The sequence below is a fragment of the Plectropomus leopardus genome, chromosome 15 (genome assembly GCF_026936395.1).
Source record: "Plectropomus leopardus strain MGB_pleo_1.0 chromosome 15, ASM2693639v1, whole genome shotgun sequence".
Classification (NCBI taxonomy): Eukaryota; Metazoa; Chordata; class Actinopteri; order Perciformes; family Serranidae; genus Plectropomus; species Plectropomus leopardus.
Window position 1 is genome coordinate 16,633,047 of NC_142190.1, and position 17,972 is coordinate 16,651,018.

The following is a 17,972-nucleotide window of genomic DNA, read 5'->3' on the forward strand; positions in this document are numbered from 1 at the left end:
GTACATATTTTGCATGATATTGCTTGTTTTTTGTAGACATTTAATGTTTATTATATAGCATTACTTACATTTGTGTCCTAAATAAAATATGTGTAAAGTTTTTATTTTATTTTAACTGGTATGCACCACTAAAGAAGACACAGCTGCAGTAATGGCAATAAAGGCCTTGAATTAAATTGAACTGAATTGAATTGAATTGAATATTTATTACTATTACATTACATTGCAGAAAATGAAAAAAAAAAATATTACAATGAGATATGAGGCCCCTAAAAGTTTTTCTTTCTTTTTTTTTTTTTAAACACTTTTTGGCTATAGGATACATTGGTCTTTTTGGTTTATCTTCATCTTTTCAGATAATGTGTATGCCCAGGTTGAGCATTTGGTTATCTGTGTCACCAACTCCCTCCCACCATTCAACTGTCATTCCACCCACCCATATTTTACTTTTTGTCAGAGCTGCTTGTATATCTTTTCTCTATTTCATTTAAAACACCATTTTAATTCTTCCAGCAAACATGTTATTTATTTTGTAATAAAAAAAAATGCATAAGATTCAGGTGTTATATAGCCCTCAGATGTAGGTTAATTTAAAGGTAAAACACAAGTCTGGAAAGGAGAACACTTATACACAATATAATCACTTCACATAAAAATTGATAATAGTTAATCTTACATATTGCAGTCCCTGTTTTACCGCTTAAAAAATGTGTTATTTTTCAAAAGCAAACAATACCACGTGTGTCAATCATGAACATGTATCTTTAAAAGTAAAAGGTGCAGGCCTACATATGTGTATATGTATTATATATTATTTTAGATTTATTCTTTTATTATAATCTAATATTTTAATTTTATCCTTTGTTTGCACTCAATTCACCTTTTCTTTCTTTTCTTTTTTTTCTTCTCTGCTTCTAACTCTTGGGCGGCTGCAATGTGTAAATTTTCTCAGTGTGGGATTAATAAAGTCTTATCTATGATAATGTGTAAATAACAAACAAACAAAAATCAAAGCAGTAAATCATATTATAGAGCCTAAATATACTGTAATAAAAATAAATAAATACGTAACTGTGTTTACGCAAGCTTTTAAATGGTGTGGTCGGCCTGTAAAATATGACTTCATACTGTAAACACCCTCGTGCCGCACAGTCTATTTTTTTTTTTTGACCATCAAGAGTTGAACCCGGGCATCACCAACACAATCAGTCGTGGATTTGGTTATGCAATAAGCTTAAACAGTAAATCTTAAACCCTGAAATGGTCACTCAAAAGTCAGAAACCTCTGGATATTTCCCCCAAAATCTCGAGTACTGGAGAACACTCATCCACATGGTTATAGAAAGGTCCAGAGATATCTAGAACTACGCAAATCTCGCGATGACTCCCCACGAGAAGTCAATTGGACCACCTTGCTGCTGCAGCCTGCCAGCCTGAAGATCAGAGACACCGGTAAATAGTTAGCGGTGTGGATTATGATGAGAAGTAGCTTCACTTAACCCAGTACAGCACAAGTAGTTCAGCTGACTTTTACAGAACTGGTAAATTTAACGCTATACGCTTGTTTTATTTTTGTAAGACGACCTGTAGATAACTAGAAGACAGTCGTATCGCTGAAGATGTCAGTGGTGGGATTTGACTTGGGCTTCCAAAGCTGCTATGTAGCTGTAGCCCGAGCCGGAGGAATCGAGACAGTCGCTAACGAGTACAGCGACAGATCCACGCCGTAAGTACCTAAGATAAAGGTATTATTTATTTGACTTTTGAGTGGAAAGCTACAGAAGAAATGGGGTTCATTTTCTAACAGTTGACGTCTCATCGGCGTTAGGGTAATGCACGTGAATGCAGCTTTACTAGCCACCGTTAGCTGAACTAGTACCCCTGTGGCTAAGAAACCTGTTTTTCAGTATGAGTAAATCAGTGAAACGATTGTTAAAATTCACATGGCGAACCTGGAACCATTTAATATTATTTCTTAACGTACACAACCCGCTCAGCGACCAATCATAGAGCCACGGCGCGCTAGCTAGTTAGTTAGCTAAGCCCCCAGTTTTATTACTGTTACTGTATAGTTTGAATATAGGCTTTAGTTGCCCGGTGAACACGGGCGGGCGGTGTTATCCGTTCTAATCACTGTTGTTAACGTCTTGAAGGCGAAAGCTCCGACCAACCGGTGTGCCCCGTGTGACAAAATAGTGCGCCTTGCACTATGTCTCAACGATGACGACAGCAGCCAACCGCTTGTTAGAATATTCTAGCAAGTTATATGGCACAACGATTTGTGCGAAAGATATATACTATTTATATTATTTTAAAAAATATATAGATATTTTAAGGAATTTTGTGATCAAGGTATTTGTTTTCGACTTCATAAGTTCAGCTCATTCAGCAATCACTGTGGGCACACTTTGTACCCACAGTGATTGTAGGTTCTGTCCAGTATAAAATCATGTTAATTTAAAGGGGCGTTTTGGCATTGTTTTTTAAGCTGCTGACATGTTTGTATTTGCTGTCAAGGAGGCTTAAGAAAAAAAGAATGAAGAATGTAGCTGCTTGCAACAAATTAATAAACGGTATTGTGTGATTAAAAAATCCCTTTAAGTGTTGTGTTATCTCATCAAGTGTTTTGATTTTTAGTTTTTTTATAGTCTTTATGGGGAGTACATAAATACAAGAAATTCACTCAGGCGTTTTATTGATTTCAGAAGAAAGTCATCGTTTGAGAGTAGTGTTTGTAACTCGGAGTGCCTGAACTATAAGAGAAAAAAAAGAGGTTCAAAATAATCAAAGTCTGAGTACATTTTTGGCAAAAACAAAACCACAAACAAAACCCAAGCTAGGCTAAAATAGTCCATTTAAATTTAACTTAATGTGTAGTGTATAGCAAACAGAAATATATTTTCCAGCACATATCTTATATATTAAATATATCCAAAGCTGTCATAAAAGGTCAATTTAAATTAATATTTAATCCATTGAGGAAAAGGGTATTCAATGTTTTAAATCATGTGATTGTACAGATTAATCTATCTAAACCTTGTGGATTTTAAAGAGCCTTTTCATATATTTTGAACTTGTTTATCTTGAGTTTGAAATGAATGGAAAGCACTACATTTATATTTCACTGACCAATCTGCATGTAACAAGCTAGTTATGACTGAAACAGTTAGAATATTGAATTTGTCAATGGACAGACAGATAATTGATTCCAATTCTTTACAAATATATAATGTGATCATAGTTGAAATAATCTATGTCAATAACACTTGCTGATTACAGAAACAGAACAACTTGCTTATTTCTAGTTCTTAACATTATATCATTTTGGCCTTTAGTCTCGTGACTGATCACCAATCTGAAATCTCCAATCTTGGTGATTGTGGGATGTACTTGACATTTTTAAGATTTCATATTTAATCATAAGAATAGTCTGTTAATCAAAGAGTGATGATATTTGCCTTTTAAATGTTGTCCTCAAACTAGTCCACAATTTTCTCATTTTCAAATGTTTTTTCTTCAAAAAAACACCACATCTTGCTATTATGTTCTTGAGCCAAGATACGCCTGTTTAGCCATTTTCCTTAGAGACACTTGTTGCATTGACCCCCTCTTTGACAACAACAGCACTTGTGTGTTGACTGTGATGGTAACTCCGACATCTGTGTTTGAAGGGGATGGTGATGACAGGCATGTTTGACCATGGCCTACTGGGATACAAGTGGGCTGACCACACCACTTCAAGCTTAGTGTTTATACAGTACTGTGTGAACTGTGAGAGATAGATGTAACAAGCCTGCATGCAGCAATCAACCTGGTTTTAATAAAGCTTACTTTGAAAAATGTACAGTCTACTTTTCTTGATTATCTACTTTTGTTTGTTGGTAAAAATATTTTAAGAAAGTTTATATGACACATTGAGTTGAACTTATATGTAACCAAAACAAACGTCAAGTGTTGTTACTGCTGACAATGGAAACGGCTGGTCCAGTTTTATGTGGGTTGGGCTCTGAAATATCATGTCGTGTGTAGGCATGGTAAGACCATATAATACCTCAACTGGCAATTAAATCTGTCTTGATTTGGGGTGTATTCACAAATAGGTGGCTCATACATCGAGCTTAGACTGCTTGCCCGTAATAGTATGTCATGTTGAGGCTTAACATTTTCTTTGATGTCTTCCAGGTCATTTGTATCATTTGGACCACGAAATCGATCTATAGGAGCTGCTGCAAAAAGCCAGGTAAAATCAATTCAGCTGTCCTGTTCACATCCTTTGAGTTCCTTCTAATTCAGTGCAAAAAAGCTGGAAAATGTGTCAAGGTTAATGTAACTTTCTTCATCATGTCAAGGTGGTGACCAATTGTCAGAACACGGTGCAGGGCTTCAAGCGTTTCCATGGCAGGGCTTTTTCGGACCCCTACGTCCAGTCAGCCAAGTCAAACTTGGTGTACAACCTGGCACAGATGCCCAATGGATCCACCGGTATAAAAGTAAGATTAAGAATATTTAAGAATATTATGGACAAAAAGACAGAATCATTTATTATAAAATGTCACACAAGACTTGAGTGAGCACACTCAGCAGCTACATTTATCAGATGTACTCTGAACTGGGTCAATCAAAAAAAAACCAACAACATCCATAAGAAATTAAACAGAATGATAGTGTAGAGACAGAGCAGCCTTTTTTATGACTATATTGTTGCCCACCTTTATAACCTGGTGTGCTCCAAGTAGTGCCTCATGTGATGTTTTTTCTCTGAATCATAGCTCTTCTGTGTTACCTTCTGATTCTGTCCAGCCCTCTGTGCTTTTATCCTAAAAACCGTCTCTCTTGTCTCTGTCTTACGCTGTTATATTTTTTGTCCTGGCATTTTGTCTCTTCTAACATTATTCTGTGGTGAGAAATGATCACTGCACTGTCTCTCTGAACCTTGCAGTCAGCTGACTGCTTAAATATGTAAGATGTACTTTTGGTGCCACCAGATTCATGGTGTTAGCCTCAAAACATACCCAGAGGGTACACAAAGTACTCAAATATCAATGCTTGGCTTTCACACTGCAAACACTCAGCACAGCATGTTTTTGTGCCCCTGTGGAGATAATTAACGTGAGTCCTCAGAAGAAATGGCAAATCGGAGAAGATTTCACTAACCTGTCGTTGCCTGCAAAATCACTTCTTACATTTTCAGATTGCATATTTAAATATTGCATACACAGAAGTTCTTCAGTCTGTTTTATGAACTTTCAATCTGTTTTAATGTCTTCAGTCTAACAGCAGTGGCTTATTTCATTGTTAAAAAATACATATATTACTATTTAAAATGCGATTTGCCTCAAGAATAAACAGTCTTCCTGTTATTTCTCAACTCAAGGTGATGTACATGGAGGAGGAGAAAGTGTTCAGCAGCGAGCAGGTAACTGGCATGCTGCTGACCAAACTGAAGGAGACTGCTGAAAGTGCACTGAAGAAACCAGTTGCGGACTGTGTCATCTCGGTAAGCATCTTTTGAGACCTCCACAGCAGTTTACCGGCTTTAGCAGGGTTTCTGCAAATCTATAAAACTTCATAGACAGATTTCTTGATGCAGTGCATTAGTTTTCTTGTGGTCTCTGTCCAACTTAGGCTCATTTTTATACCAGCATACCTAATTGGTATTAAATGTCGAAGGAGGTGTCACTTAACTTTTTGGGTCACTGCACATAGCTTATTTAAAGATGTGGCATTGGATTACAAGACTTTCAAGAGACACAGGACTCGCTTTACTCCATGCGATTCTCTGTACTTGGGAGGAATATTGCATTGCATGCACATCCTCCAGTTTTGAGTTGCAGCTGTTGATGTCATCCTCTTGCATTTTCAAGTAGTTACGGTTATTAAAAAAAGGGGGAAAGCTGCCTCCAAGATCTATACGTGTATTACCACCTGTTCATATGACATTCTGAGCTCCAAGTGCTTCACCAGATGTCTTGTCTGAAAGCTTTATTTCCTTCCTTGCACCTTGCTGGTGAAGAGTGGGATGTGTGTGTTTCTTGCTGTGCTCAGTGTATGTATCCACCAGCAGCATCTGTTATGTAATGTTACAGATCTCACACAGAGAGGCTGTTACTTTCACTGGTCCCAAATCTACGATTTGCCTCAGCCCCAGAGATGGATAACATGTTATTAATAATGTGGCCAATAGCTAAATTTAGCGCTTTTCCACAAGGGGATGTTTTGTTTTGACACCCAGAGTAACTAACACAGCAACTTTATCCAGACATCTTGTGATGAAGGAGATACATGCATCATTAGGATTCAAAATGATCATTCACTCAGAAGAAATAAAGGATATGTTCTTAACTTTTGGACATCTTTGGCATATTATGTTTACAGGTTTTATTATTATTAGTGGTTCCAGTCAATTTTCTTATCTGCTTTGTTTTCCTCTGCAGGTACCAAGCTATTTCACTGATGCAGAGAGAAGGTCCGTTATGGATGCAGCTCAGATTGCAGGCCTCAACTGTCTGCGACTAATGAATGAGACCACCGCAGGTACATTGAAACTCAGTATACTCTGTACATGACAGGCAGCAGTTATTGGGCTATTAGACAATAACAACACTGTACCGTCAAATGACATCTGCAGTAGGCAGAAAAAAAATTGCTCGGATGGCAAAGGCATGACTTGCCTACTCTCCCTCTGATTGGCGAGTCCTTTTTGCCTCAGATTGGTTAGATTTAGGCATGAGGAGACAGATTTGTTAGGGTAAGAATGTGAGGGTAAGCCAATCAGAGGCAGAGTAAGGCAGGGTAGAGCAGGTCATGCGTTTGCCATCCCAGGGCGAGATATGTTGTTTTTATTTCTGGAGTAGTTACCTCTATAAGAAAGCTATGAGAAAGAATTGTTTTGCTTAAACTTAACTGAACTTAAGTCATTGCTGAGTAAAGATACTCTGGTTTGAACCATGTCAAGTTTATTTATATAGCACATTTCACATGACAGGCGCAGACTCAATGTGCTTAAGATAAAAATGACATCATACAACAAAAGTCATGCAAAAGAAAAATATGTAATATAGCAAAATATCACATATATAAACAAAGTTGATACAAACATAAAATAAAAAATATAACATGAGGCAGTAGGTCACTAAAATGGTATGGAATAAAAAGGCTTTATTATCATTATGCTTCTTAAAAGGGAATGATAATAATAAAATTACCAACAATAATAGTAATAATTCTAATACTAATAATAACAATAGTAGTAATAATAATATTAGCACTCACAATAATAGTAATAATAGTATTAACAATGATAGTGATGTCGTAGCTACAGTCTATGTAAATATGTCACAAAATTGCTACAATTTACTCACATAAACATGCTGAAACTCTGATTTATGTCTTTGTTTGTTACTTTCATATGCATTTAAACAAAAACATGTCATAAAGCTAAGCTTACAATTTATGTGCATGCATTTGCCGTCTGGCAGTGACACTTTTCTATAGGCATTCAGCATAACTGTGAGCACAAACTAATACCAGATTCTACCCGTTTGTTGCAGTGACTTTGGCATATGGCATCTACAAGCAGGACCTGCCAGCTCCAGAAGAGAAACCCAGGATAGTGGTGTTTGTGGACGTGGGCCACTCGGGTTACCAGGTGTCAGTTTGTGCCTTCAATAAGGGAAAGCTCAAGGTGAGTAATGAATAATTTGTGCCCATTTTGAAAAGCAATACTCACAGGGGAAATGTTTTTAGGGCAAGTTATGATGACACAGCACTATGTTCTCTGGAGGTTTTGCCAAAAAGTCTGTAATTTCTTTTTACTTGTGGGTGTAGATAAAACAGAGTGGTAAGCAAGGCTCCCTAGCAGTGTTTTTTTAATCTCTTGTTCATGGTGATTTTGTGGAAGTGTAAAAAATAAAGAAATCTTTAAGTTGGAAACATTCAATCAACAGAACTTTTAATATTTAACCCACATTTTGCCTACATTGTTCCTTAGTAGGAATGCTATATTTTCTTCACCTCAGTTTATGCAATTGATATATAATACCTCCTCCTGACCACATTTCTACCATAATGAAGCTAATTAATGTTGTTTAATTGAACCATACATAAGTCTGCTTTTTTATTTGCTCATTTGCACCCACCTTAGACACACAGCAATGCTGTAAATAGAAATATTCATTCACTAATTTGATAGTTTTCGAATATTTGCCCCCTCTCTTTCTCCACCTTCAGATCCTGGCAACAGCGTTTGATCCAGAGCTTGGTGGGAAGGGCTTTGACGACATCCTGGTCAACCACTTCTGTGAGGAGTTTGGGAAAAAGTACAAGCTGGACGTCAGGTCCAAGCCCCGTGCGCTTGTGCGCCTGCACCAAGAGTGCGAGAAGCTCAAGAAGCTGATGAGTGCCAACTCCTCCGACTTGCCACTCAACATTGAGTGCTTCATGAATGACATTGATGTTTCCGGTAAACTTAACAGGTGAGAATCAGCGTTGATGTGGTAATCAAGAGGATAAAGTCTGTTACGCCATAGGTATAAGAAAAACCATTGATGTAAGCTTGAGAACAACTGTAATCAATGGGTTTCTGTGCTGTTGTTGCTTATAAAGCTACCTGTTTCTCTCTTTATTGTTTATATGGATCCTTTTGAGCCTATTGATAAGCACAAATTCAAAATGGCATTGCTAGAATTAGAAATGACTTTAGAGGTACTTATTTTGTGTGAGTCTATTAATAATCAATGACCGCGTGTCCCCAGAGGTCAATTTGAGGAGATGTGTGCAGGGCTGCTGGCCAAAGTAGAGGGTCCCCTGCGCAGCGTCATGGAACAAGCAAGTGAGTATATCTGATTTTAATAGCAGCTGGACTATCCCTGTCTGCATGTGCACACTCATAGAGATCTGAGGCAGCGCTTTCCCTCCTTCCACTGGCAGCTCGCCTGCCTTCCTGCCTCTCCTTAATCATTCCTTGTGTCCTCTCTAGCTCTGCTTGTTCTTGCTTGTCCATGTAGAGCAGTCATATGGCAAATACTAAATAATTACAACTAAATAATACCAAATAATACTAAGCAAATACTAAGTGTTAAGTCTTTTTGAGTAATATGCTTTCCCCAAAAGATTTGACATTGAGGACTAAAATATCCTGGATGTAACTTTAATGCAAGCAGTGGCTTCACCTTAAAACTTCTGTCACAATGTTTTTGATCAGTGTTGGAAAGTGAAGCTGTGACTCTGTAAACTTTAACAAGCCTGTTTTGTATCATTCTTATCTCCTGCTTCCTGTTATCCAGAGCTGAAAAAGGAAGACATCTATGCAGTGGAAATAGTGGGCGGTGCCTCCAGAATCCCCGCCATCAAAGAGCGAATCAGCAAATTCTTCGGCAAAGAGCTGAGCACCACCCTGAACGCAGACGAAGCCGTGGCCAGAGGCTGTGCTCTGCAGGTACAGATCACCTGTTGTGTCCAGCACTTTGTACAGGAATCGCTCAGCAAGCTCACTCCCCAGCAGCTGTGATACTACAGTGGGGGGAATATGAAACGCATACACATAAACATTAATCAGTCAAGAAAAAAAATCACAAACAATTGCTGGTAACAGCTTCACAAAACAAATTTCCTGCTGTTGGTCAGAATCATAAAGTGACTTCAAGGCTCAAGTTTGAGCTTTGATAACTTGTGTTTTTGTGTTTTTCCTCCTCAGTGTGCTATCTTGTCACCAGCATTCAAAGTCAGAGAGTTCTCCATTACAGATGTTGTCCCTTACGCCATCTCTCTAAAGTGGAGTTCAGCTGCAGAGGAGGGACTGAGGTATGATCTCCGTCTGCATCACCTTAAGAACATCAAATAAGAAGTTGTTTTACTTCATGTTTGAATCTCACCTTTTAATTTGGACATCATGTTTTATATTATTCTGCATATCTAATACTCTACTTTTTTGTTGAAATGGATATCAGTGGACTTCACTGATATAAAGTGGTGTGAGTTTTCAGGTGTTTATAGGAGGCCTTAAAATGTTTAGAATACCATTACCATATCAACTTAATGTTTTCCCCTCTTTATCTTGCATCATGTCTGTTATACCGTAGTTCTCACTTATAATTTCAGCAATTTTCAATACTTGTTCAAAATAATAATCTCCCCCAACCTGCAGTTAAGACAAGTCTGCATGGGACTGTTTTTTCAGACCACACCTGACACATTTTCCTGTGCATGCAGGATTCTCTGCCACACCTGCACACACCCACCATCTGAAATCTCTGCCAGTGCCATTCACTGTACACTAGATTATTTTTTAAAATCTTGACTAATATCCATCTCTGTGAAATGTATGTGTAAATGTTGTTCAATTTTAATATTTTATTGACCTCAAACTGATTTGTTTTTACAGTGATTGTGAAGTTTTCCCAAAGAACCACGCAGCTCCATTCTCCAAAGTTTTGACCTTCTTCCGAAAAGAGCCCTTCACCCTTGAAGGATACTACAACAACCCAAAAGAGCTGCCCTACCCCAGCAGCACTATAGGTACTGCAAGTTACACTTTAGTAAGACATAATCACTTATATAGACATCAAGTAAGGAATAAATCCTTTTTTTGTTTTCATTCATTAATTAAGTAGTTTGCAATGCAAACCCAAGTGTGTAAGTAACTAAGGAGCACTTCATTTTTATGATTGACATTTGCTCCAGCTTCATACTCCATTTGTTTGCTGCTAGTTTTGAGTGGTTGCAGTTACTTTGTATGCATTTTTCAACCAATTACATCCAGCCTTCAGTCACATGATGTTTGATATGCTGATGATTGCTAAAACATGTTAATTGTGAAATCTAAATGGTTTGATTTCCCACAAATATTTTTAGATCTATAACATATTTTTCTGTGATTCAACTTAGCTTCCTCGCCCTTCCTCATTAATACAAGAAGATGCTTAACCCGATTCTAATCTCCATACAGGCCAGTTCCTGATCCAGAATGTGGTTCCTCAGGCATCTGGGGAAAGTGCAAAGGTCAAGGTGAAAGTACGAGTCAACATACACGGCGTGTTCAGTGTATCGAGTGCCTCGCTAGTAGAGGTCTTGAAAACAGTTGAGGGGGAAGAGCCAATGGAGACAGACCAGACAGTGAAGGAAGAGGAGGTGTGTACTTTGTGTATTTGCACTGGGTGTAAGAGAATAATGACTGTGTGAAAGAGAGGGAGAGAAACACACACACTTCTGTTTTTTTTTTTTAAAAAATGCCGTTTGTTTTGTGTTTCATCTCAGAGATTGCATTCACACAGTCAGTCTTGCCACACCTTGATTTTTTTAATGCTCAGTAACGTCATCAGTCTGGAATTTAGGTGTCTTGCCATAACAAGCTCAACGCAGCTTCAAGGGGTTGCATTTATCTCTCGGTAATGCCTCTTTGTAATTTTGTTTGGCATTTTATTTTGGGTTGTTTGTCACCATCTGTGCTTCAGAGCCCACACTTTGGCCTTTTTTTCCCAAAGTAATTCGTCATAAGTGTTCCTCTGTTTTAATGTCACTCACAAAGCTGAGAATAAACTCAAGAGTTGACGCAGTTAGAAAATGGCTAGAGGGTATAACACATTATCATGAACACCTGGACAATTAATGCTATCAAACATAATGCCTCTACAAAAAGCATAATTGAGACTGAGTCAGGGACATTTTAATTTGTTTGGAGTTCGTGGTGTGATAAACTGCAGCAAAAGAACACATATCTTGGACGAACAGAAATCGACTTGCGTCTTTCAAGTTCATGTTTGGTTGGTGTTTCCAAGTGATTTTTGGTTTTGACTGGGAACACTCATGTTACAGTTTAGATCAAATCAGCTGCAAAATGCTGCATGTTCTCTTTTAATATCATCTCTGCACTGTCTTTCCTTTTGTCACCATGTGTCAGAACAAAATGCAGGTGGACCAAGAGGATCAAAAAGTCCAGGCAGGAGAAAACGGAGACAAGAAATCTGAGGCCGAAGAGATGGAGGTAACCTTGTGCTGGGTGATAAGGCAATCACTGTGATCTCAATACATTTTCGAAACCTTTTATGGCAGAATTACACTGCCTTGCTTTTGACATCCCGATAGTCCACAAGGATACAGACTTTTATAGTATCTCAAGAACTGCTTTATTAGTGAATGCCGCCATGTTCACCCTCCGCCAACCACTTCCACCACACTTCCTGTTCCTCCACAAGGCCGATAACTGATTACATTACATTGCAAGAATAATAGTACCTGTAATTTAACAGTTCCTGCCTTTTTTTCCTATGTCCTTACCTTCTATCTTTTTTTTTTTTACCTGTTTCCTTACTACAATGATAAGAAGGAAAGGAGGAAGTAAGGGCATAAGAACAGAAGGAGTGACAGCAGGACATGAAGAAGATTCCTTACTTGATTCCTTCCTTTTTCCTTCACCCATTTCTTATACACCTCCTTCCTAATTTGTGTAAACATGACCTAAAAATGCTGCAGCCAGAGTGTCATTCAAATGAGTATTTTTAAGAAACTGACAAAGTGTGCCAAAATAGCTCTGGAATTTAAAGACGCAATTAACTCGATACTTATAAACAATAAAAACAATCCTCAAAAGTCCCTTTTTTTGCAGATCCAACGCAAACAATTTTGGAGACACTTTTTCTGGTTAGGGACTGAAAACATAACAAATGGATGATAACTTTGGCACAGAGCAAGTTCTAATCAACAAACGTATTTTTTTTGCAAACAGGTTTTGTATTGATAATTAGGAACAGGAATTACTTGTACTACATCCTTATTGGTCTATTTTTTTAACCATTTCGGGGTTCACCATTAATGTTTTGTTTCACTGTCTTGGCCGGCAAGGGGGTAAAATCTACTTGCCCTGAGTAAATTTTCCCCTCCCCCAGTACAACTTGTTTTATCTAATAAAAACTTAACAAGCCTTTGGAAAACAACCCCTTTTTATTTCCCTTTGCTCTCAAGCTTGCAGCAAACTGTGCAATACATAAAGTTTTACCCACATCCTCCTTACGTCACCCAAATAAACTCCTGTTTCCAGGATAATTCAAATACTCACTTGCGCTCCAGCTTACAAATGTTTACTTTACCTGACGCCATTTTCTTGCAAGTGCCGAATCAGTACTGAGCATGTGTACAAATTCCAAATCCATATCACCCAGCACTAAGGTACCCGCTTACACGAACAGAATGTTTCAAACTGGATGATGCATTTGGTGACGGGTGTTTGAATGGGAAATTTGTAACAATAACACCACAAAAAAAAAAACATTTAAAGAGAACCATAGCTATTTAAAATGTTTGCATACACATACTAAATGACAAATAAATGTAAAATAAAATCCTTGTGCATCTAAAAGCACAATAAAGGACGTTTGGAGTCTCAACTGAATTGAACTATTCACATTCAAAAAGCATAATGAATTTAATTGAAATAGCGAATTTAGCAACTATCATTGAAGTTTAAACAAAAGCACACACAAAAAAAATAAATAATTCACTTAAACTTGTAGTTGAGCTTTACAGATTAATCTAACCTACGAAAATTGACTTTAGTCACACAAGGCTTTATGTTGTAAAAGCATATTTTTGACGGTAAAAATTGATAATAAAGTAATAATATAAATAAATATTTAACATGGCCTTTAGATATGTCATAGTTCAATGTTTTATTTGCATAGACTTCATTTCATCTCTCCTTTTTCAGACAACAGAGGACGCCAAGCAGGAGAAGAAGAACGACCAGCCCCCTCAGGCCAAAAAGCCCAAAGTCAAAACGAAGACAGTGGACCTGCCCATCGAGAACAGTTTGCACTGGCAGCTGTCCAGTGACGTACTAAATATGTTTGTGGAGAATGAGGTAATGCTCTAAAAATCACTAGGAATGTCTAGCATGCATGTGCAAGTGAGACTTACTGCTCCTGGTTCCATTTGCTTTTTATTTAAAACAAAAAGGAATGACTTTTGGTCACTATATAATTTATGTTTGTAAGAAAATAACTACTTTATCTGATAACATAATGACGGCATACATTACTCTAAGGTTTTTCCCTTTGTTAGTGCTTTTTCCTCATTTTTTTTTGAGATTTACTGTGGAGGCAGATTAGTTATTTAACTCCCATGGGGCTTCTTGACTGTCCCACTTATGTACTTCACAAGCTTAAATTTAGATAACTCAACATAACAAAGTTACATTCTAGCTCTAAATATCATTCTTTGGACTGCACGTGAGCATCCACCAAATAGAATTTATATTTTGTGTCCGTTTGGTCCATCTTTAAGTGGTTTAATGCCACTTCTTCTTTCGTTGCTTGCTCTTCTGTTGACTCATCAGTTTCACTGTGACTCTTCCAGGGTAAGATGATCATGCAGGATAAGCTGGAGAAGGAGAGGAATGACGCCAAGAACAACGTAGAAGAGTACGTGTACGACATGAGGGATAAGCTGCACGGCGCCCTGGAGAAATTTGTGAACGAAGCTGTGAGTATTGATCACATTTGAGGCACTATGGAGCATGTTCACAGACACTTGTGTTCACCTCAGATTCATAAAGTCTGCACGTACTTCATGTTTTGTTCCGGTGATGTTTTTGTCGATTATGAACTTAATTGCGCTTTTTTGTATGACATGTAGGATCGTGACGCTTTCTCGTTAAAACTGGAGGACACAGAGAACTGGCTGTACGAAGACGGAGAGGACCAACAGAAACAAGTTTACATCGACAAACTGGCTGAACTGAAGGTAAGCTGGAGAGCTGTGTGTGTGACTGCACAGATGCTGCTAAGTGAAATAGTAATATTCCCATTCAAAAGTGAACTCGGATTTTAAGAAGATGGTTCACTGTACAGTGTGGGACTTGTGCACAGGTGACGGTGACCTTATCATCTATAATATCATTATTTTTCAAACGGTAATTGCCTGATTAAGTCATGTCATTAATCCTGTCATTAAGTGGTGAATACAGCTTGTTTTTTCAGTGTGTTTTTTTTTTTTTTATGCTTGACCGACTAATTGATGAAAGCTGATGTTTTTCCTTTCTACAGAAAATGGGCCAGCCAATTCGTGAGAGATACATGGAAGCTGAGGAGAGACCAAAAGCATTTGAGGAGCTTGGCAGACAGATTCAGATGTACATGAAGGTCATCGAAGCTTATAAAGCAAAGGTAACCTGATGTGAAGAGCAAGTGTGTTGAATTAAAAAAATGACTGCAGAGTTTGATTTTAGTGATCATATTACTTTTTTTTTTTAAAATCACATTATGAGGTAGTGTGTTAGACTATTGATTAACAACCACCAAACAGATTTTCAAATCTCCCTGTGCCAACAGGATGAGCTGTATGATCACCTGGATGAGCTGGAGGTGACTCGGGTGGACAAGCACGTGAAAGATGCCATGGTCTGGATGAACGGCAAGATGAACCAGCAGAATAATCAGGACCTCACTCGGGATCCAGTGGTCAAAGTTGCAGAGATCCAGGCCAAGGTTAAGGTACGAAGAGTGCATTCAAGACCCTTATTCACATAACCTTAAAATAATTAGAGGATGTGAAAATGTTCAGTTGGCTTGACACCACAGGCTTCAACAAGTCCACCTCCTGCAGATTTCTTTTAAGTCTGGTTTCCCTCAGGTTAATATTTGACATCGATAAACGTGACGTTTTTAAAAAGCAGTGGGGGAAAATGATGAAAAGCACCTTCTTGTGCAGGAAGTCCATGCTCCAAATATGGCTTGAAGTGGCCATGTTTATTCATGAGAGTGCAACTTGTGTGCACTCAGGGTCAAAATAATGTAGGCATGTGCAATCATTGATTTTTTTTACTGCCACGGTTGAGCCATGAAAAATTTCCCACCCTTTGATGGCCACAGTTTTCACCCTAGGAGGCTGAAATTTGGGATGGAGGTCAAGTATGTGTGTGTTTGTGTTTGTGCGTGTTTGACTTCATGCCAGGTGATTAAAAGGGGAGTGGTGGGAGTGATTGATCATAGAAAGACATGCATACACATAGATAGACAGTCACACACACCATTTTGCCCGCCCCCTTTCATTACTCATGAACTGGTTGTCGTAGGGAGGCTTCGTTGGACTAGTGACAGGTTGATCTTCCAGTGCAAACAGTTAAGGCGAGTTGCAGTTTGTAACAGTAGCAAGGAAGAGAGAAAAAAATGAATAAAGTCCACATTATGCAAATTGGATGTTAAAATTCTGGTGTGGAAAAAAACCTTTTTTTTACCCTTCCTCTTATGAATGCTTTCTTCTTCCTTCTTCAGGAGCTTTATTCAGCCTGTAACCCAGTGGTGTCCAAACCCAAGCCCAAAGTGGAGCCTCCTAAGGAGGAGAAGACGGAAAATGGTCCAGTCAATGGACAGGAGGGAACAGAGAGTCAGCCATGCAACCCAGACAAAGCAACTTCTGCAGGCAAGGAACAGGGAACGGCTGAGGACAAGCTTCCTCAAATGGACATTGACTAACTGTTGCAGCTGCCACCCCTGAATTTCATCTCTATTTGCCCTGCTACTCGCCCCCGATTCTGTTGTTCTTCTGAGATCATTACTGAGGACACAGAAGACACAGACAGCAGCATCCCTTATCAATATTATTCATCAGTCAGCCACCTCGGCATGTCTCATTTTCTTTGATGAATACAAAAATAATGTATAATATTAATATAGGATGGACTACTTTATGACAAAAAAAAGTTGTGTGCGTGGGGTGGAAAATTGCTTTCTCCATGTTGCTTTGATGGCCATTAGGTTAAAGATTGTTTTGTTCAGGATCTCCTGAGCACATTTAAGCTAAGAATGTCAGATTTTAGGAATTGTAAGCAAATTGGCTGCGCAGAAGAAAACTAGTAGTAAACACAGGATTCATGAAAATGTAAACTATTGCTGTTTGTCTAAATACGATAAAGGTACGGTGACACATGTAAACGAACATGGATTGTTCCAGGATGTACATGACAAATAGTGCATTTTTCCACTACAAAAAAACTGTAACTGCTGGGTAATGAGATGTTTAGTTTAAAAGGAAGGAAGGAAAGAGTTTTTGTTGAGTTTACTCGTACTGTTTGTTGAAACTAGATACTACTAGTTAGTGTCATGCAGTATTTCATTATTTGGCTTTGCTCATTGAAAAGCAATGGTTTGTCGGTTGTTCTCTGGTAGCCTTGTACTGTTCTTTTCTACTTAACGTTGTGAATGCTGGTCCAATAAGTCACCTTCTGGGTGCTGCTGTTGTCGCCACATCACCAAAAAAGCGAAAATAAATCTTGACAAAAAAAAACAAAGCAAAACAAAAAAAACATGATATGAGAAGTTGCTTGTTAACATGGAATAAGCGTTCATTGATACAGGTGAACACAATGACCACCTCCTCCTGCCTGAGACGAGATGAATCGAGGCTTTATTTTATTGTTGCCTACAAATCACTCACAAAATTTCCCTTGTAAGTAATTCTAGTACTTGATTAATTGTTTGGATCATTTTCCAAATCAAACATGCCAAAAACTTACTAGTTCCAGTTTCTCAACTCTCTTCTTTGGTAGTAAACTTAATTTAATTTTGCAACGACAAAACAAGCATTTTAAATATATAGGTCTCAAGGTGATGACGTTTTTTTAGGAATAATGAATCGAGGAAGTATTTGGCAGATTAAATAAATGACAAATAATCGAAAATATTTGTTAGTTGCTGTCTTACCCCAGGAGCTAAAAAAGTATCTTGACATAATGCATTCCTAGGATTTAACAAGGATTACTCCTATTATTATTATCATTATTATTATTATTATTATTATTATTATTATTATTATTATTATTATTATCATTATTGTTGTTGGTGGTGGTGGAGTTATTGCTATAAACACCAGGACAGCACTTTGGACTTATTTATTTAGTAATATGAATATAACAAAATGATCAAAATTTTATTGTGCAGCCTTCTCCAGTCAACAGTTACTTTGCATTCCTAAAACATTTTAAA

At 37.9% G+C, this 17,972-nt stretch overlaps 1 protein-coding gene across 2 annotated transcripts; it reads left to right on the forward strand.

Annotated features, from left to right (window-relative positions):
• Positions 1–1,317: 1,317 nt before the first annotated feature.
• Positions 1,318–17,729, forward strand: hspa4a (heat shock protein family A (Hsp70) member 4a). Of its 2 annotated transcripts, XM_042498869.2 has the most exons (20): positions 1,318–1,452; positions 1,580–1,726; positions 4,183–4,240; positions 4,350–4,490; positions 5,375–5,497; positions 6,435–6,534; positions 7,551–7,684; positions 8,230–8,474; positions 8,754–8,830; positions 9,285–9,436; positions 9,695–9,801; positions 10,382–10,515; positions 10,946–11,127; positions 11,897–11,980; positions 13,700–13,852; positions 14,347–14,472; positions 14,626–14,733; positions 15,036–15,155; positions 15,321–15,482; positions 16,263–17,729. In XM_042498869.2, the coding sequence occupies exons 2-20, from the start codon at positions 1,620–1,622 to the stop codon at positions 16,461–16,463; spliced, it is 2,514 nt and encodes an 837-aa protein (XP_042354803.1). In that variant the 5' UTR covers positions 1,318–1,452; positions 1,580–1,619; the 3' UTR covers positions 16,464–17,729. The 2 variants fall into 2 exon arrangements, with proteins under 2 accessions (XP_042354803.1, XP_042354802.1); XM_042498868.2 differs by having other exon boundaries at positions 1,411–1,726.
• Positions 17,730–17,972: the final 243 nt, after the last annotated feature.